The sequence below is a fragment of the Rhipicephalus sanguineus genome, chromosome 4 (genome assembly GCF_013339695.2).
Source record: "Rhipicephalus sanguineus isolate Rsan-2018 chromosome 4, BIME_Rsan_1.4, whole genome shotgun sequence".
Taxonomy (NCBI): domain Eukaryota; kingdom Metazoa; phylum Arthropoda; class Arachnida; order Ixodida; family Ixodidae; genus Rhipicephalus; species Rhipicephalus sanguineus.
This window is the reverse complement of record NC_051179.1, coordinates 107,881,649-107,903,121: the sequence shown is the minus strand read 5'-3', so window position 1 is coordinate 107,903,121 and position 21,473 is coordinate 107,881,649. Positions and strand designations below refer to the sequence as shown.

Here is a 21,473-nt window from a genome sequence, read left to right as displayed (position 1 = left end):
TGAGCCATACCATAATGCGAGCAATAGGCAGCGCGAGGGTGAATTAATCGACATCTCTCCTCCACCAACTAGCGGCATTCCGAACAACTGATTTACAATATAACACCCGCATACCTAGAATCAGATGCAAGTAAAACCCCATAAATTAAATAATTGCGGCATAACTACCCGAACAATAATCCGTGCAGCCCTTCAGAAGAGAACGATCGCGTGTACACAGCAAAATGAGCAGCTGGCATTTTTGTTCTTCGGGTCAGTGAACGTTTAGGCAAACAGTATTTTCGATAACGTCGTTCCGAATGACAATGACACGGAGAATCAGATAAATGTGTAACGTAGCACATGTTTTCACTGTTTTTATACATCAGTACGCTGAAAAAAAAAAGAAAAAAAAAGGAAGTCCTTGCACTATACATGCCATATGGTCGCTGGAGCAAGCCGATGCTCATAGTGAGCATACGTGTATACGCGAAATAAAACCACAATAAGGAAGCTCACTTCCTGCTAATATAAACCGCATGCCTGTGTTTACAGTTGGCGCAATTATCGGGGCATACAGGGTGGGAATGTCGTGCTGCAGTAAAGCGCACATGCTTGAGGTTAATAAAGAAACAAAGGAACAAAAAAGAAGAAATTTTATACCTTCCGCTGCGTCAGCAGGTCAGAAGCTTTCTGAAGCATTCCATCGCATACGGTGTACAATTTTACAACGGTCGAAATTTAACGAGGTCGAATATAACGAGACAATTCTCTTTGTTCAGACAATACCATGGAACCGAGACGCTTGTTTACTATCGATAAACACATTCATCATGTTTAAGGCATACTTCCGCCATGGACTTATCGTACTCGACACCCTGCTTCAAGTCATTTGACCCACAGGTGTTGAGTAACAGTAGGTAAGCCTATCTCATTTGAATTCGGTTCCTGAACATATTGCCGGAATGTTAAGTGTCACAACACCTATTTAAGTCTAAGTAATTTAATTTGTGGGGTTTTACGTGCCACAACCACGACACGATTTGAAGAACACGGAGGGGATTATAGACTGCGGATTCATTTTGACCGTCACCTGCATGTGGTTCTTCTACGTGCACGTACATGATACATTCGTTTAATGCCACATTCGGCTGGGCGCTACCGCACTCTGACTCAGAATGCAGGATTGCGGATCTCGATTCGAGCCACAGAAAGCCTGATTGAGCCGAACATGCAGCCGTGCACACCATAGCAATCGGAGGCCGGAAGAGGACGCATGTCACAGCGTCTTCCATGCATGCAGCCGCGGCTGCGTCACACCAGAACGAAAGCTGAAACAGTCCCGTGTTCAGATCTTGGTCACGCAACGAGGTTTGAATAGTGAGCGCCTCATGCAGGTCGTTCTGAAATGTATAGCGTGGTGCACTCCGGAGCGCTCCAAAAGCGACCACTGAAATGAATCATAGGCCAGCGGGTGTTCTTCCACTTCGCTTCCATAGAAAATGCGGCCGCCGTAATATACTTCAGCTAATTCACCTCAGCTCTTAAACGGGAGTGGCCGGTTGCGATCACTCTCTCGAACGAGCGCTCACGTCAACTTAAACGCCCAATCGTTACAACCAGGCCCGTAGCCACTATTTTTTTTTTGCGAGGGGAGGGGGGGGGGGCACTTGCTGAAAACCTTGACCATTTGAGAAAAACACCTACTTTGGTTTTTTTTTTTTTTTTGGTAAAAACCTACTTCATCAAAATTACGGGGGCCCCGGCTACGGGCATGATTACAACGCACGCTTTCCATATGTACACATATATTACAGAGAGAGGTTTGGTATAAAAAAATATATATTCATGCGGGCTTAGACATATCAATAGCTGAAAACACGCTGTAGCTGCCGCAAATTAACGTAATTTGACGAGTGAAAAATGTCAGCAGTGCATGCACTTCGCAGTGCGGCTTCTTGGGACATAAAATTATTTCGAGCATGTCCGCAAAACAAACGTGATATTGCTCGAGAAACTTTGGCATTTTTCATCTATACCGCTCGAAGTACTATATACAGGTGCATGGTGTCGGAGATTCGCGTGGCGTTCCACATACGTCATTAGCCAAAAAGAAAACAAGAAATGGTTGCAATGTCCATGCTGCATGCTAGCGGACAAAAGAAGAAAAAAAAGTACACACGTTTTCTTGCTTCTCAGAAACCGAGACAATGAAGGCGAAAAAATAGCGTTATATTTGACAGCGGCACAATGCGTCACTGATGCGCGGGCGAAATACCATTGTTATATTTGCGGCTTCCGACTGCACACACACGCACGATACAGCTGATAGATTTTGACAGGCATAGGGTAACAATTGAACTTCAAGAGGTGATGCGAATGAAAAACAATGTGAAGAGCAGCGAGCGGAGGCATGCTTTCTACCTTTGCGCTATATAAATAAGACGCGTCGTAACTATAGATTTTACATGCCATTGTGCGAAACATTGCACAGACGAGCATGCAAGGCACGTGTAGCCGCTCGTATTGCGATCGTCCTTGCGGGAGTAATGTGCTCGTGCACCCATGCATGCATCCGTGGACTGCGTCGCGAGGAACCCGTCAAAGCCGATCCGTTCGAGTCGGCTTGTCAGTGCGAGACAGATTACAGAGTTTATGCCCAAAAGGAAGCGGATCGGCCGAGTAAGTTTCGAGATAAGTTCGATTAATCCGCCTGCAACCAGTGGACGCGTCCCGCGTGGCGACACGCATTCGTAAACGTTGGTAGAGTCATTTTGGATCAACTCGACACGTGATTAGACCCGCTCGATCGCATCGGGTCGATGTAAACCAAACTGTATACGCTCGCATATCGAGAAGGAGGGAAGTTGCTTGCAACCTAACGTTGCTTTTAAAAGGATTATAATAGCGAGAGCGCTTTGCGCGAAGGCGAAGGATTGCAATCGCTTGAATTCTCACGATTCAGCGCGTGACGGAATCTTGAACGTATTTGAGCGTAACGCGCATTGATATTCCATTGTCAAGAACCGATTGTTCTATACACAGACGTTGAACACGTCCGCAAAAGAGACACACAACGCGAAAGATGTGTTGTTTCAGAGACCCCGGCAACAACACGACTGTTTTTTTTTTTTTTTTTCGTCACATATATTACAGGCCGGTCTCCCCGCTAGTGACAAAAAAGTTAGTCTCACCCGATAAGTATTAGAGAAACGCAAATGCCACCGGTGAGAGAAAATTACAGCTGTATATATCTTCTCGCAAAAGTTGGCGTAATAAAATTCCTTATGCCCTAAATCAAAATACGCAATGATCGCTGATCAAACTGCCCATCGCTGGTCGATGGTATAGAGTTTAGACCCAAAAAGAGCTTTTACCACTATTTCGTCATGCATACCACAAGTGAAAGAGCGACCCCTGCCGCACCACCCATTTTCGGAGAACGACAACTCTGTTCGCATGCAATACTGTGCAACAACTTCCGCTGCCTGAGTAACATCACAGACGTCCTTTACCAATTTGCTGTTTAATGGAAGCGTCCTCGCTATCTCTCTCTCTATATATAGCAATCACAGTTCAGAAGCTATATCATCTGTAGTGGAATTGTAGTGGCATGAATATTAAAAATGAGTTCATTTATCGCGTCTACACATGTAGCCGCGCGTCAGATGATTAATTGCTCCGAAAGACGGAAACGGTAACTGCAGCGTGGGGCGGAATTGATGCACAATGCAGCAAATCGACACTGTCTCGCGAAGAGAATGAATGCTGTTCGCGTAGGCAACACAAAAGCTCGTGTACATGAGCTGTGCAGGAAACTGGAAAGTGCATCCCACTTGGAAGCCAGCTATATAGGCTGCTGCATTATAAGATAAAACGCGACGGGTAATTATACACAGATCTCACTTTGTGGCTCGATCACCATTAATTGAGGTGTTGATGGATGAAGACAGGTACGTATTGATTTATTTTTAACAGTTTCTTCCGGTGTATATACATGCAGCAAAAGGCGAGCACAAGAGGAGATGTCCAATATCTTTACAGAAAAAAAAAGTAATAATCAGCGGAAATATTTTCGCGTGTAAACTTTTTTTTTTCTTTTAGTGTTGCGACATTTTAATGTTGCATTACAAGCGCATACGTTGTCACAGGATGGTTACTTTTTAGCTCTACTCAACATTTGCATCGTTCAAAGAAACATTTACATAAGCGAGTGCAGTTTGTCGATTTCTTTGGCCGAGAGCCCATCCGACATTGGAGGTGTTAGCTGAAGCGTCGAGTATATATCGCTATATGGGGCGGAAACGTTCAGCTTATGCCGATATACCTGCCCCGCCACGGTGGTCTAGTGGTTATGGCGCTCGACTGCTGACCCGCAGGTCGCGGGATCGAATCCCGGCCGCGGCGGCTGCATTTTCGATGGAGGCGAAAATGTTTGAGGCCCGTGTACTTAGATTTAGGTGCACGTTAAAGATCCCCAGGAGGTCGAAATTTCCGGAGCCCTCCACTACGGCGTCTCTCATAATCATATCTTGGTTTTGGGACGTTAAACCCCAGATATTATTATTATTATGCCGATATACCTGGTATCGCACTTGCTTATGTAGGAAGCGAGAATTCAAGTATAATTAGTCCGACTTCTGTTAACGTAGGACGTTGCTTGCTGACCACATTACAAAGCTTTGTAACACGGAAGCGTAGGTTTTTTCCAAATTTCCACAGCCTAATTTTGAAAGTTGAAAAGCGAGAAGAAAAATAGCGGCGTTTTCCTCGCTATACTGACAGGGTGCGTTTCTGATAGGGGAACGCGTAGTATAACTTTCGAGACCGAATCAAATATATAGTGCCAGAAGCGAATAGAATATCGAATACTTACGAAATACAGCTTCAGTAATGAACAGCCTATTCCGGCCATTAATATGAAACGATCTTCACATCCCAGTACATATACAGCAACAACTAGCTTTTACAATAACGCTGCACGTAGTAAACGTCCTTCACCAAAATAACTGATGGATATCCTTAAGTGCAAGCATGCACCGCATTATCATGCTCAGGAAATTCCTGAGTGCGCCTGAAAGCGTTTTCGAACGGATATGTTCGATTGCAATAGAGACACTTATGGCATATTTCTGGCTAGTTCGTCCACATGGCATGTAGTGTTGGTGCGTCGAGACATGACGCAAGTGGTAAAGCGTATTATCCGTTTTATTTATAACCTCACACCTTATTAAGCTCGGCAATGGCAGCCTATGTTTTCAAGTAGACATGAAATGTGCACCTTTTCAGTGCCTCGTCAGATATCTGAACGCCAACTTGAAGATTTTGATCTAGAAATTGGTCGGAAATGTCTTGATGTCCCAGCGCTGTTCAGAACCATAAACCTATCTATAGTATATTACCTACGAGAACTTTTTTATACAACGCGAAAGCACATTTCGCTGGTTCCCATGTGGGGTGAATTGAATTTATGGTGGAGGGCACAACTACGAGGGACAACGCAATGTTCCACTTTCACAACTTACTAATGCTTCTGACTGCACGAACGAAGAACCTTAACGTTTGTAAAGCTGCCTGTTACGAAAGAAAAGTCTGTATTATCGCAGCGCAAGCGACGACTTGTTTTAGACTTGCGTTGGTCGTAATTCACTTTTCCTAACTCCATCATAGAGTATACTTGCCGCGTCGCGTGCATTACAAAGAAGAAATGCAAAGCATGACGGCGCACTGGGAGAGAATCTTGTCGCAAGCAATGACGCTATATCCATGGACGATGTTTCGCAGTAAGCGCAGGCGCTGTAAAGTAGTTTCCGAATTAAGCGGCGATTTGAGCGCGGACGACTGGCGGAGTGATGTTCCAGCGATCACCTTCTCTTTGTGTACACGCGCCCGCACCTCGCGCACAGTTTGATCTACTGGCCATGGCCAAGCGGTGTGTTTTACTCACTTGAAGAAGTCATTCCGACAGAAGAGCTTGCCATCCCTGGAGAAGCACTTATCGGTGAGGTTGCAGCGGCAATCGCAGCACTGGACGCACTTGGTGTGCCACGATCGGTCCAGTACGTTGAGCAGGAACCTGTCCAGGATGGGGCGGTCGCAGCCCGCGCACTGCACCATCTTCATGGCGGCCGCCGCAGGCCCGGGCCCTGCGCCCGCCGCCCGCCCCCGCCGGCGAGTCACGGTGAACGCCGCACTGCGCCCGGACGCGCAACCGTTGAAGAATCAGGAGGAGCGCGCACTTCGCAAAACGAACGCTCTCCGAACAGCAGGCGCGCACGCCGCCCGAGAGCGCACACAGCCGGAAAGCACGCGTCGACTGAGCGGCGTGGAAGAGCAGCAGCAGCAGAGCGCGCGCACCTACTACAGCTGCTGCGGCAACAGCAGCGCGCGTGTACGTGTGCGCGGCGTGCTTTTTCCTCCACCAAGACGGGGCACCGTGCGCACAACGCGGCACACACTCTGCGCCCTGCTGCAGTGCCGCCACCACTCCACTCCACCGGTAGAGCGCCACATTTCGGAGGGGGTGGAGCGCGCAGAATCGCAGGGCGGGGCCACGAAGCACCGCCTCCAGAGCTTGACCGGCCAATGGCGCAGCCGCCGTCCAAAGAAACACCGAGAAGCGCACGCGCGCGCGCACTGCCGAACGCGCACGTGAACGAGCGACTGCTTCGAAGAGCCTGCACTTTTCGAAGGCGGCGGCGACGCTCTTTTTTCGTTTTTGCGCGCTCGGAGCGTCTCTATTTTCTTGAAGAGCGCTCGCCCTCGGCGCGCTTTTTCCTCCTGCGCCGCTCTTGCCTCCTCTCCTCGCTCCGCGTCACCGAGAGGTTGGCGCTCTCGTAGCGCCGGGGGCTCGCTTGGGCGCGCCGTCGCTTGTTGGCGGTGGCTGCTTCCCACCTGTCCCGCTCCGGGCGGTCGACCAGAGCGACGGAATAAAGATGAGGAGAGGAAGCGCCGTGAAGTCTCCAAGGTCGCCTCGTCGAAGCGCTTCCGTGTCCACTGCTTCACTTTGTGCGGAAGGGTCCCCGTCGCCTTCTTGCTAGCTTGCTTGTTGAAACGACGGTCGCCTGCTCGGGCGGGCAAACGGGCGGCTACCTTTTTGGCACGAATGAATCATTGCCGCTGTTTTCGGGTGCATCGTCCGCAACTTCGATGGACTCTCGAAAGGGGGGCGTTGCAGGTTGTTTATTTACTTCAAAGGTGCGCTCTCTTTTCTTTCTTTATCTTTTTGTTGTAGGTATGCCAGAGGTACCTGCCACCAGCCCATTTCTTTCGTGTGTGATTTTCTGGCTGCGTCAAGTGACATAAGAACGTCGACTTTGCTATACAATAGAGCATAAATTATCGCTGAGATTTGTCTGCTTTGAAGCGATGAGAAATCGTTGGACCGGAAATGTCGCTGAAACCAACGTTTCGAGAAGTGGAAACTGTCTTCGTCAGCGCAGCAAATGACAAAATTTGCGGTTGCTGCCCTTTGTGAGCTTTTAGCCGTGGCATACTGTGGTTTCTTTGGCGTTGCTAAAACAGTGCGCCTCCGTTTGCTCCTCAATATAGTTATCTAAGTGCACATTGACGACACAACCGCTGTGCCTACGCGATCCTTCAGGCCACGCCACACTTGTTGCAGCGTCAGCCTTTTCTGTAAGAGTATCCTCAAATATAAGAGCTTCAGATAAGGGGAAGCGAGATGCTTGGGTTCCGAGTTGTAAGGTTCGGAGAAACCAGTGAGCCGGGAGGAGGTCGTTGATGCCGGTATGCCCGCAATGTCACCCGCGCAAACAGAGAGGAGACGCGGGGGTTGCGGACAGCTGACACCTGGGCAAATACAATGCCACCATGACTGGGCTGCCAGAGCAGTCAGTGGAGGCAAAATGCCACCAAGGGAAGACAGCCGGTGGCGGCAACTCTCCCGAGCATGCTATCACGGAAGGACTCCGAATGTCACCCCTCCCCTTCGGTAGAGCCCTTTCCCCGCAGGTGCAGCTGCATGGACGCAGCTACAGGAAAGGCTCGACCACGTGACTCTGTGGGGAAAGCAGGTGCGCAAGGGGGGACGAAAAAGCTTGACCGTAAGAGGAAGGCCAGTCTGGTCTGAGCGGTGTTACTGCTACGCAGAGCTCGGGGCTCCCGAGGTTTGGACGATGTCCAATTTGGACGGCCAGAACTTTAAAATACGTTGCAAATATATTTTTTTTTCTTGTAATCACTTCTGTACATAAAACTGCTTTCTCCATGATCGCCAAGCCTCTGCTTACAAGTCGCCACAACGATCGTCCTCGGGTGTAAAATCTTCACAATCCTGGTGGTCAGCCTCTGGCTGAATCGCGATCATCGGATCGCGGGTAAAGAACCCAACTTTACTCGAGTGCGAGAGTACAAGTGTCTTCGACTACATGAAAACGCAAGTGTAACATTGGGTGCCTGCGTATATATATGTATATGCGCGAGTAAGTTGCGTATTATGTAGTTAATCTGAAAATGTCCACCATTTAGCATCATGCTGCTATACAACACCTAATAAGATATTTTTAGAATTCTTTAAAATTTGCATACGTATATACCTGCAACCGGCGGCTGCAGAACTGACTACGGAGGCTTCGCCACGAAGAACCAGCGCTGGACTTTTCGCGGAGATGCCACGCCACCCTAGCAAACACAAATGGTTACCAACAACACCATGGCCGTGCGTGATGGTCGCTTGCGGCCTGAATGTCTCGTTGGACATTCCGTCTCGGTTGGACATTGAGTCTCGTTGGACATTCCATCTCGTTGGACATTCCGTCCCGGTCACAAATTTCGCTTTTCCATTTTCGTTCCACACATCCCAATATTTGCTGTGAAAATTTTCCGAATGTGCCCTAACATTTGCGACGTGCGTGAAAATTCGTTTCGTCGTGATAGGACGGGGCGCTGAGACTGCGTATTACGCACGGCGCGTAATACTGCTCGATACCTAGTCTTGTACAAATGGCAGGGATATATATATATATATATATATATATATATATATATATATATATATATATATATATATATATATATATATATATATAAGTACGAGAGGTGGCACTTCAAGAAACCTTCATTTATTACGTCGACGTTTCGGTCAGAGCCTGACCGTCTTGAGAAAGGTCAGGCTCTGACCGAAACGTCGACGTAATAAATGAAGTTTTCTTCATTTATTACCACTTTTTATTTACCAAAGGCAACCACTCCTTCAACTACATATATATATATATATAGAGAGAGAGAGAGAGAGAGAGGAGAGAGAGCGAGAGAAAGCGCAAATAACCTGTAGGAGGGTAGCGAATTGGGCGAGTTGGAAAATGCTCATGATGGTTAGCGCAAACGCAACACAGACGAAAGAAGAAAACACGACGACACGTTTTTCCTTCTTTCGTCTGTGTTGCGTTTGCGCTAACCATCATGAGAAAGCGCAAAGACACGAGGGTATAAAATAAGGACACAAGACGCAAAAAGAAGCATTTAAAAATAAAAATAAATAGTGAAAAAACTCCTTTTTGCACCCGTTTGCTCGTGTTCGTATAACTTGGTGCCTTTTCCACAAATCGAGTTGAAAGTTTGTGCTTTTCATGCCCTTGTTATGTGCGTCCTCCCTAAAAATATGTAACTGTAACTTTAGCACAGTTTAACAATTATGCAAAACCAAATATCCAGGTACCTCACCTTGTTGGGTAATCGACTAGCTTTCAGTTTTTTCGCCGTAATCCGTTAGTTTTTCTTTTAGGTATTTGTAATTGTTGACGTTCTTTCACTGTAATGCGTACAAGTCTGTTCCCGACCCAGTTTTTTTTCCACTTGAGCTTCACAGCACTAATAATGACGTCATTGGAAGAGTAATGGAAAAGCTCGTGTTCAGGCCGGTTCTGAAAAGTCCTCAAATGATCTTAAACATCATAAAAACGGTTTTATTGTCGCCAACGATTACCTGTATGCTATGTGTTGTAATGAAAAATTATTCACGCGAAACACTTTGCAAAACGCGACCAAGATTGGCTACTCCGGCAATAAGCTCAGAAAAAATGAGCAGTTCGCAGCGGATGGCCTGATGCTCTCTTGACTGGCCCGAGCGGAGCTGTAGGTCACCGCTCATTGCACCTCACTCTAATGTGGTGTGACGTCACTAAAACTTTCGTTATGCTTCCTACACAGTGCCGTCGATGTCAGTCGCGCTAGCGATGGGTTTCGACCGCGAGAATGAGCATTTATACAGACTTTGGAAGTGAATTAAAATATATTCTAAACGTTTGCTGCGTGCAATACTTCGTGCTGAGCGTCCTTGCTTACAGAGGAAGCCTACAGCCGGCTTTTTATCCTCAAAAATTGGTGACACCACCTCTTTAACGGCATGGTCTTCCAGACCGGCCTGCAGTTCTCTTGTAGCCGAAATGCCATGACATGTTTCCATCAAGGTAGTCGAAACTAAAAGTGATATCCCACACTCGGCATGCTTCATAATCATTTCGTGGTTCTGGCGCGTAAAACCCAAGAATTTAATTTTAAAGGAAAATTTCCTCCCTAGCCTCTTCGACCCGCATTCTTTAAGATGAAAGAAGAAATGTTATAGGAGCTCGTAGAAAGCCAACAATGAAGCCAAGGAAAGCATAGGTACGTTATTTGTTGAGGTTTTTTAACTGTAGTGTAATGAATATGACCTAAATTGAAAGGACTTAAATGGAACGAAAAAGCACACTTTCTTTCGGTGGGTTTCGAACCCACAACCTTCGCATTACGCGTCTGATGCTCTAACAATTAAGCTACGACGGAGGGCGCTCCCTCGTCCACTTTGTTGGGCATTTACGTGAGCTTGATCCCTGGTAGTGTTAGCAAGCACAAATCACCGCCGTAATTATAAGGTTGCGGGTTCGGATCCCACCGATGGAAAGGGTGTTTTTTCGTCTACTTGGATTCCTTTGCATATGGGTTATAATTATTACATCGAAGTTAAAAAAAGCAACAAATAATGTCCCCAATGTTTTATTTGGCTTAATTGGCTGTTGGTTTTCTAACAAATAACTGAGTCTCTCGAACTATTCTTCTTTCGCACTTTCATAGCAAGGGATTCGTCATGCCTCGTGACGCTTTCTGGCAAAAATAGTGTTTCACACTCGCCGCCTTAGCTACGAGTGGCGCTGGTAACACTCTCAGGGATAAAACGCACATAGATACCGCACAGAGTGGGCGAGGGAGCGCCCTGTCTCGTAATATTTTAAAGGTCTGTGATGTCCGATTGATGACAGAGATAAATATGAACAGCAAAGTATGCAAACAAACAAAATAAAGCAATAAAGTAACACATTCAACATACATATGAAAACTAAAAAAACAAAATAGAAATAAACCTACCAAAACTTGAAATTATGATAAATGCAGTAAAGCGAATACGGAAACAAAAATACGACGCCCGACGCCACAGACAGTCAATATTTGCAAAAAAAGAAAAGCGATCTTGCATTAGGCGATCTTAAAGGGGCCCTGCAACACTTTTTGAGCAGGGTCAAAAAGCGCTGCCAATCGGTAGTCGAGGCTCCCGAGAACACGCGAGCCAAATATTATAGCGAAGCGAGCGGCCTGAAATTTACAATAAATTCTCAAAGTCAGCTGAAAATCGCACCCTCTTCTCTCGACAAATGATGTATTAGTCCGCAATATATGACGCGGTTGTCGGCAGTTCCACCGTTGGCTGATGTTATAATCACGATAACACCCTCATTATTACCTTCGTTGTTAATTTTGAGTTCAATAAGTAGATAATATGTATATTATGTATTATGTATATGTATATTGTGTAATATGTATATTGTGTTATGCCGTTAAAACACCGAACAAACATTATTAGCACTTCCGGTCTCACCGACAGCTCGTCTGCTCGTAGTTGCGTGGTTGCGTTTTCTTCACCACGTGCAGTGCCGAAATCGTGAATATTTCTGTGCTTTTGACCATCGCCGGTTGCCGTTGAGAGTGGCAGCCGTTCGAGTGTTGCCTCGTCAGCTGGAAACTGCATCGTCGGCACGTTCTCACGACCGACCGAGGCAGCGGTGCAGCATTTCTCCGATAACAATGCTGGCGCCGGCTAGCTTATAGGATACCTGTGTTCGCTGTATGGCGAGAGTCCCGTTCGCTGTCTGTTCAGTATGTCATCGAGCCGTACCTCGGCGTATCCTCCCTGTAGTCTCAGGTTCCCGAGAAACCGCGACACACCAACCAAGCAGACTCGCATTTTCACGGTATCTGCAGACAGCCGGGGGATGGGTCCGCGCCGGCCCGATGGCCCACGATCCTTTTTTCTAGTCTTTAGTTCTTTGTTGTCAGCCCGCACTCGCTGTGCGCCCGCATTCGAAGAGCAAACAGCATCGAAGTACCGCCACTGGGAGAAGGGTGCACGCAGCTTTGCCGTGTTGAATACGATTCAAGCGCGAGCAGTGCGACGAGGCGGTGTATCGGAGTGTGGGTCGAAACCCATGTCAGCTGTCATTCGTTCCAAACGCGCACGCAGGTTTGCGTCCATGGTTGGCAGAGCGATGAAAACACTACGGCAGTTCGAGGTGCACACCCAACATTACCGACTCGCAGTTTTCAAGCACGCGCGATACACGGTGCGATGGGCTCCGCTCGACGAGGACCATGCAAGCCGACCGGAAGTGGCGCCACAGGCCACGTGGTTGCGCCCAGATGCCAGAGAGAAAGAAATGAAGAAAAAAAAAATGCCGCCGGCGCTGACGTAACTCTTCGGCGCCTCCTCGCACCTCCACCCTCCCTCCCTTCACGCCCCGCGCAGCTTTCCGCGCGCTCGCGACGTTGAGTTGAGGGAGAAAGCTGCGGAACGTGATCTCTATTATTTGGTAACACCACTTAGACTTGACGGATTCAAAAAATTTTTGCGGCATATGACTCGTGAAGAGTCATACGTCAATAATGAGATTATTCCAATATAACTAAGAAAGGTGTTGCAGGGCCCCTTTAACCCAATGAATCAGTTGTGTGAGAAATTTCAAACGAGGGCACGTTTATCTCTTCTAAATTGGACATTCCGTCTCGTCGGACATTCCGTCTCGGTTGTACATTCCGTCTCGGTTGGACATTCACTCTCGTTGGACATTCAGTCTCGATGGACATTCCGTCTCGGTTGGACATTCAGTCTCTCCGGTCACGTGACCCATTGGACATTCAGTCTCGTTGGACATTCCGTCTCGTTGGACATTCAGGCTCTGAATCCGTGATGGTGAACCGAGGAAAAAGAAGCCTCGAGGCTATAGCGGTCTTGTCATGTTCATAAATGGGACAATCAAGAAGGCTTTGAATATCTAAAATAATTATGCAGAACATAGTTTTGTCTCCTCTCGGGTTCGCTGTTGACCAATGAACATTGGTTGGCACTCTGAAAAACAGTTTTCATGTAGCGCGAAACGACACACGGACACGAGAAGGCACACGAGGACACCACACAGCGCTTTTAGCGCTCTGCTCGTGTCAGTGTGCCGTTTTGCGCTATAATTAAAGTTGTTCAAATGATCCACCAACAAGCCCACGTTTCAACCCTCGTCTCTGCAAAACACCGCAAATAATGTTGAAACATTCGAAGGTCGCGGGATCGAATCCCGGCCGCGGCGGCTGCATTTTAGATGGAGGCGAAAATGTTTGAGGCCCGTGTACAGGTGCACGTTAAAGAACCCCGGGTGGCCGAAATTTCCGGAGCCCTCCACTACGCCGTCTCCCATAATCATACCGTGGTTTTGGGACGTTAAACCCCAGATATTATTATTATTGTGGAAACATTTCGAACACGCAAATCAGAGCTTCGATGGCGTAAATATCGCACTGAACGTTACGAATGCTATATGCCATGGTGTCACGTACGCACTGCACTTTGATAGAGACTGGTTACCAAAAGGACGATTGCTGGAACAACCGTGTTTTCTGTGCATATATGTATGCCATTATTGGTCACTTACACTGCACCTCAACAACACACGGCCCAGCCATCCGTTATGCTGAACCCAAGAAGTTCCCCAATTCGCTTTCTTTTTAACAAGCTTCGACGACGGCCGACCGCATGCGTAAACGGTCTGTCGGCGACAGTGAGTCGGCGGCGCTGTATCCAAAGCTGACATGTTTGTAATTCCACTTACACCCTGCAGCCTTGCATGTGCACGTTGCCTAGAACCACAGAGTTTCTTACAATAATACCTAGAGGGAAATCTGGCGCCACCGTATATGCGAATTTCTTAAGTTGCCGCGATTGGAATGACGGTATATGCGCCGTGCTGACACGATCACATAATCATGGGATTGTGTCACCATATGACGGCGTCGTAACGTCACAGATCACAGAATTTTGTGACGCATCATGAAGTCACCGCGACGTCACACAATGTGACGTCTAGTGATGAAGTCATCACATGACATCGTCGCTTCGTTAAAGGTGCGCTGAACCCGGAGGCAGTGCAAAGCCAGGTGAGGTGTCTTCCAATGCCTCCGACCCTGGAGGCAGTGCGAAACTGCGTTAGGTGCGGAACGCGAGACAGACGGTACGATTTTCCATGCGATACGACGGCCGACGCGGCGGTGCGGCAGCTGGAGTGGTGACCTTTCATAGCATCGGACAGCCACCATTCTGGCTTCCGCACCACCGCGTCGGACTTCGCATCGGAAGGAAAATCGTACCGTCTGTCTCGGCCTTCAGTTGGAGGCAGGGAGGAGGAGGAGGAGGAGGAGGAGGAGGAAAAGGAAAACGGAAGGACAGGGAGGTTAGCCATTTCTCAGACTGGCTGGCTACCCTGTGCCGGGGAAAGGGGGTAAGGGGAATGAAAGATGATAGAAAAGAGGGGGCAGGGGAGGATCAATACACCGAGTGAAAAGAAAAAGATGGCTTTCGCCTTGGAGTCGTCTCCGGCAAATGCGTAAGGGACCCTGTGAGTTTTGTGCGGTCTTTGAATGACATTCCAGTGGTTGCTTTCTAGAGCATCCTGTTCCCTTTTCCTGTAGCGAACTGCAGAGCTAAGCGCCAAGGTCATCAACCTGCTAGCGCGTACAGTATACTGAACCCGAATTTCAAGAGTGTGAGTCGACGAATACGGTCATTACGTCAAGAGCTTACTGCAACAAGCGTACTCCTGGGCAGTTCGGCCAACGACACTTTGTTCCGACGTCGTTGAGGCAACTTTTCTGCCGCCGGTCAGACCATGAGCCCTGCATGGGTGGCCGAGTTCTTCAGGCCACATGTCCGGGTTGTCAGTGTCGGAGACTCCAGATGTGTACCTCTCTTCTGGTGCTCGCGCCGTCCTCGCGAGGCTGTGTCTATGTCTCTCGTAAGCCTCGCCGCCGAAATACAAGTTCGAACCCACGTGCCTTCTATCAATGGGTACGACGAATTATGTCTGCGCGCTGCGCACAGTGGTGTGTTCCCGGTGGGGTCACAAAGTTCGCCTCGACCGAGGAGCCAGGCTGGAGCCGCCTGACGAGGCGGTTAGCTTCGAGGCACGAACTAGGACGAACCCGCTACGGTGGTCTATAGTGGTTACGGTGCTCACCTGCTGACCCGAAGGTCGCGGAATCGAAGACCGGCCGCGGCGTCCGCATTTTCGATGGAGGCGAAAATGCTCGAAGCCCGGGCACTTATAGATTTTGGTTCACGTCAAAGAACCCCAGGTGGTCGAAATTTCCGGAGCCCTCCACGTCGTCTCTCATAATCATATCGTGGTTTTGGGACGTTAAACCCCAGCAATAGTAAATAGAACTGGGACGGATCCCGAGGCAGCCAGAAGAACGACATGCAGCATTTTCTATTATTATAATTTGATTAAAATCTTGAAAATTTATTCTTTCATTATTTCTCGCGGGAGACTCACCTGTCGTCCAGAGGTCAATGCGCTGCTTTCCAGCGATTGCAACAGCTCAAGTTGGAGCGATACGTGATTGCCGATTGGCTTGTTCGTAGACGCTTTCCACGGAGATAAGTATCGCTCGTTTACATCTGAAAGTGCCTCGTCGAGGGCTGCTGTTTAGCAGAAGGCGAACGTTTGGCGAATGTTAGATGTCACCTAGTTCTCCTTGTGTAAGCTTAGTCGTCAAGCTGAATTCGTTCGAAAATGTTGAGAGCGTAATAAAATTTGCAACATCTTTTTCTTTCATGCTGTTTTTCTTTTTATTAAACTTGTTCAGTTAAAACCCAGCCTCAGCGCGGACGCAGTACTTTCACGGAGATATCCGGTGGCCACGATTGCGTAACTATTCTTATCGTCAGCGTAAATGCCGGGTCGTCTCACATCGCTGCTCCCCCGCGACCCCATGCAGAACATGCAGATTATACTTATTCGGCACAACCTAAAAAAAAAAAAAGTAGGCTCCTCCTATAAAACCACGGCGTGCATACCCTTCACCTATGATAGACAGTCTGCAGCCAAAAGAGAGCAACGGGGGTATAGGGGTTCCTCCTTTGAGGGAGCAAGTGCATTGCCACTCCCATTACTCTCCTAAAAGGAGCAACGGCAAGGGGACGAACCATTGCTCTCCTTGAGGACCAACTGTTACTCCTTTCTGATGCTCCTCAAGGGAGCAACGGATGCTCCTTCCCGTTACTCCTTAGTTTCTTCTTGGGCCGAAAAAAAATTCTTTTTTGATTGACTTCTAGAGCACATTGAGGTTTATACACATATTTGTTTGGATGTACAAATGATACACAGACATCTCGTTCAGAAAGAAAATTCAGAAAATTCGCAACAAACACACAGGATTCGAACTCGCGACCACTTAATCACCATGCGCGCACGCTAACCACTGCGCCACCAAACGCTACAGCGCCGTCTGAAAGGAAACGGGGTTATGTAGGTACCGACGGGTCGTTGCGCGTTCTGACATGTTAGTGAAATGAGTATAGGCGTGCAGAACCAGTGGTGATGTTCGAAAGAGAATAGAAGGTAACAATGTATACATCTGAAAACGTCAAGGCAATGTGTCTCTCGCGAAAACACAGGCTTTACCGTGCTCCCTCTGCGGTAGCTAAAAGGCCAGTTTTTTCTTTTTTTTCTTTTTTGCCCGGAGGTGTGTTTTCTTCTTCTTTATTATCATTGTTATTATTAATATCAATATTAATAATATTATTTTTTGCGGAAGAGTCGCCTCCCCTTTGAAAAGACAACACCGCCCGAGCTGATAACGTCCGTTTGCTCTGAGATTAAACACAAATTCAAACTACCGGACCCGATTGCGATAACTGTCCTCCCGCCAAAATCAGCCAGTGACGAGGTAGAGATGAGGGGGTAGGGGAGGCAGCGGCGTTAGCTCGCTGTCAGTCTCGTTGTCAGCATAAAACCGCAAATGTAAAGTCTATCAACTGTGTACTTCTCTCAACCCCTTGTTTGTCGCGAAGTATACACGGAGTCTCGCGAAGCTTCGCATTTTAATGCCACACTCTCAGGCTATATATTTATGCCAAATGTTATACGCAAACACGCCATTTGACTTGCGACGACAACAGCTTCAGGTGCTGGCGTTCTAGTGCAACCATGCCTTTTATTGGGCGATTTTAGCTTGTATTGTGGGCTTTTAGCTTTACGTTACCGTGTTACGAGTTGCCGGAACGAATCTGCGCATACGCGGGCCTTTACGAAACGTGAACTACTCTCCGGATTGGCTTTACGTTTACGGCCCCATCTCGAAAATCCACATTCGTTCGCGGCTACTCGCGATACCCGCTTTGCCGAGGCTCCAGCCGCCGAGTAAAAATAAGCCGAAGTGCGAGCGGTAATTGCGATCACTTTGTTTCAGCGGCTAGAGTCACTAGAGTGACCTAGAATTAGAATACCGAAGCGGTAAAAACGTGAGAAGCCTTGACATAAATACCCCGACAGGCTGGATAGGTGACGCCATCTAGCGGGAACAAGATGAAGCAGGCAAGCAAAAAATTGTTATTTCAGAAACATCGTGCGTTCCACTTCTGGTGTAAATGCCTTGCCGCGGCATTATTACGAATGAGTTACCTTTTCAATCATTTTTTTTTCCCGGTCTAAAACACTAGGCGAAAACAAACGTGTCCACGACTATGGTTGCACGAAGCGTCACAAGATGGCGACACCATCGTCGGATAACCCGGTATTCTACGCTAAAAACCCCTCGAGATATTTCTGCAGCGATTATACATAGTTTTCACGGACGTCACAACAGGGGCTTGTGGGATAGGTGGCCGCCATGATGGTGAACTGCTAGCGCGGTGTGATCGTTGGGTGCGTGTGCAGGTCCGATATTTTCGCGTTGTGCGGGTTCAGTAACAGCGCAGCGTCGCAATCCCGATGTGTGCGATGACTGGCTGCAGTGCGAGAAGCACGTCTGCCGCACAGAAAATGGACCTGGAGCCAAGAACCGGGCTCTACCGATTGCCGAAAGTGATAACTCGGCAATGCGACCACACGAAAGTGTTGTCGGAGCAGCGTCGTCGTCTCTGACTCGCTCGCATCAACAGAAAGGGCCTCAAGAACCTGGATTACCTCCGTGTATGCGGTCGGCGTTTCATCTCAGGTAAGCAAAACAGGATGAAGCGAAAACTTCAAAAAATTAACGCCACCGCTTACAATCGCCTGCATCACAGCCGTCGCTGTGTGTGCAGCGGTTTAAACCTCGCAGGAGCTCTCCGGGTCGCGTTCGAGCCCGTTCCGGATCTTCTGCTGCTTGACGGGCACCTTCGACTGCGATCCGCGCGTACTGCAATCGAGTTAAAATGTTACTGTCTGCACCAAACTGCTGAGTTTAACGTGCTCGATGCGTGTTGTTTGTACCGTGCATTGAAAATGCCGTTCACATCGGGCTAATGATCGCGAGCGCCTTCTGTAATTTTGCGCTGTTCTTAACAGCTTGTAACGAGACCGTTTTCGCGCTGAAGTCGCAATTTCACATGCAACAGCGCGCCAGGTTTTCACTGTTGATGTTTTGTAATTTGCAGGACAGCCAGCGAGTCTAATGGACAACACAAACCCGGATTGGGTGCCGAGCCAACACTTGGGATACAGCAACCGCACAGCACCGGGCGTTAACTCTACTTCTCGGCAAGGGCGTCCGCAGAAATTTTTCCAGGGGGGTGCATCCATGGAGGGGGGGGGGGGGGTAGTCCCTACCGTGACTTGACCGGCAAGGTTTTTGTCAATAATATGTAATAAGGTGCAATGTTGGCTGGCAATCCTGGAGGCCATTTCACACGGATATGCGGACCTTTTGTGTGCTAACCAACGTGTGCAGCTTATTGCTAATGCATAGAACGATATTATCCGAAATTCCAGGGGGGGGGCAGCCGCCCCCCCCCGTGCACCCCCCTCCGGACGCCCATGCTTCTCGGTACAAGCGCGCCAAAAATCGGCTGGCAAAAAAAGAAAGAAAAGAAAGGTGGCCACAGCCGCGAACGCAGCTAACATTCAGCCGGCAGAGGTTGACCATCCTTCGCCTGAAATGGTCGATGCAGACGATCACTTCAGTCAAGAGACGCCTGCTGAATAACTTTACCTCGCTCAACACGATGACGCGCTTGGAGGGCAGCCGCTTTGCTGTCACGCCGCTCACACGGCCACTGGTGAAGTAGTTGTGAGCCTCAAGTGACATGTAAGCTTTCATTTCGGTGAGCGATACGTGGTTCACGATGTCGGCATGCGTCGTAACCGGTAGTAGCTCCACGTCCGTCGTCGTGTCAGCACCGGCGCACAACGTGTAGGGGTCAACTCCATCGCACATGCTGATCTTCGCTTCATAACGTGCACGCGTCGGACCCACCAGCTCGGCAAAATATGACGGGCAGAATTCCTTCCGCCTGACAGGCGCCATCATTCAAACACTCGATAGCTCGCAAGTAGCAAAATCAATGACTACCACGCCGACAGACTGCAGGAAGACAGCGATGAACACTCGTGCGCACGCTTGGGCATGCTCGCGCGCGTTTGTCGCTGTTCTCCAACATGGCGGACACCGCCAGCAGACGACGGTGTGACGTCACATGAAAACTATGTATACAATCTTATATAAATTAAATATAATTTAAATGCCGTTATCACCAACATTTCATGGTTTATTCAAACGTAAAGGTATCCGTTTACGTACGGGGAGGTAAAACCTTTCTAAAACATGTGTTCCGGTAACACGGTAACATTAAAAAGTTCACGTACAAGCCAAATGTCCCTATTAGCGTGCGTATCTCTCTGTTCAGTTTACAAAAACTAGTTTCCTTATGCCAGCCCGCAAGAAAATGTGGCCCATGCATCGACTGATACAGGGTGCGTCCTGCTGGGGAGCAGCGGTTGCGCGCCGAGAGAAACTGTTGCCGTTCGTCCTTCTGTTGCTCCCTTCCAACCTAACCCTAAACGCTTACTCCCCCAACTTGAGCCATGTCAGCCATCTTGTTCCAGTTGGTCTTTTTGGGGAGTAACAGTTGGTCTTTAGGACTAAAACCGGCAGTTACTCTCGTTTTTTCCATTTTTGGCTTAGAGTATGGCTAGATGATTTCCGCTCAAACCATAAGCATTTTTGCTCGGATAACATAAATACCACGTTACCGCCTTAAAGGGGTCATGAACCACTTTTCCAAGTAATGATATAATAGCCTCAGTATCGGAGTGTACTGCCTCCCGAATCGATTGCCGCAAAAATTTCTCGAATCCGTCAAGAATCAGCGGAGTTACGGGGGTTTGGCGCACGCTCCCAGCGCTTTCTCTCTTTTCTCGTGCCGGCGAGCGCACTGGAAGCTAGACAGGGAGGGGTGGCATGGGGGAAAGAAGTTACGCCAGCGCGCGTCATGAAACGCGATCGCTCTCCCGCTGTGATTCGCTTGCGCGAGTGCGGCTACCGTGTACTGAGTGCGGCGCCGGCAAATGGCGGCACGCCGCGGCAAGAAGCGCATCTGATCCGAACGCCGCTCTCGATTTACGTCGGCTATCGGCCAATAAGCATGCTATGTCTCTTGCGACGTACAGCGGACAGACGCCCCGCCCACCGACGAGAGTGAGAACCGGCCTCTGTTTGAAAAGAGGGTGCCTGGGGAAACGGCAACTTCGCGCTCCGCTTGTGGCCATTACGCGGCGCGCACGACTGTAATATTTGGCAGAGCAGTTCATAGCCGTGTCAGCTTTCCGCAGGATGTGTTTTTTCAATCAGCCCAAGGGGTGCTTCATGACCCCTTTAAACATTACGTTTGGCTGAGAAGCGATGGCAAAACCAGGACGTTGAAGTACCCAATATAAAACCAGCAGCACAAATGTGTCTGCTTGTATGTATGTATGTTTGTATGTATGTATGTATGTATGTATGTATGTATGTATGTATGTATGTATGTATGTATGTATGTATGGATGGATGGATGGATGGATGGATGGATGGATGGATGGATGGATGGATGCATGTACGTATAAGGAAGGAAGAAGAGCGTACGATGTTCGTTGGTTTGTCACAGTATGTTGACTAACGTTTCATCTGGTGGAGAAGACCCTGCTTTGACAAAATCTGGT

General features: G+C 48.4%; 1 protein-coding gene across 1 annotated transcript in view; it reads right to left on the bottom strand.

Moving 5' to 3' along the window:
• LOC119390537 (LIM/homeobox protein Lhx5) overlaps positions 1 to 6,567 on the bottom strand; it is a 182,707-nt gene extending 176,140 nt beyond the window's left edge. Inside the window, exon 1 of the mRNA XM_037658147.2 lies at positions 5,927 to 6,567. Coding sequence (XP_037514075.1) covers positions 5,927 to 6,102 — 176 coding nt within the window. The 5' untranslated portion in view covers positions 6,103 to 6,567. The remainder of the gene's footprint in view (positions 1 to 5,926) is intronic.
• Positions 6,568 to 21,473: the final 14,906 nt, after the last annotated feature.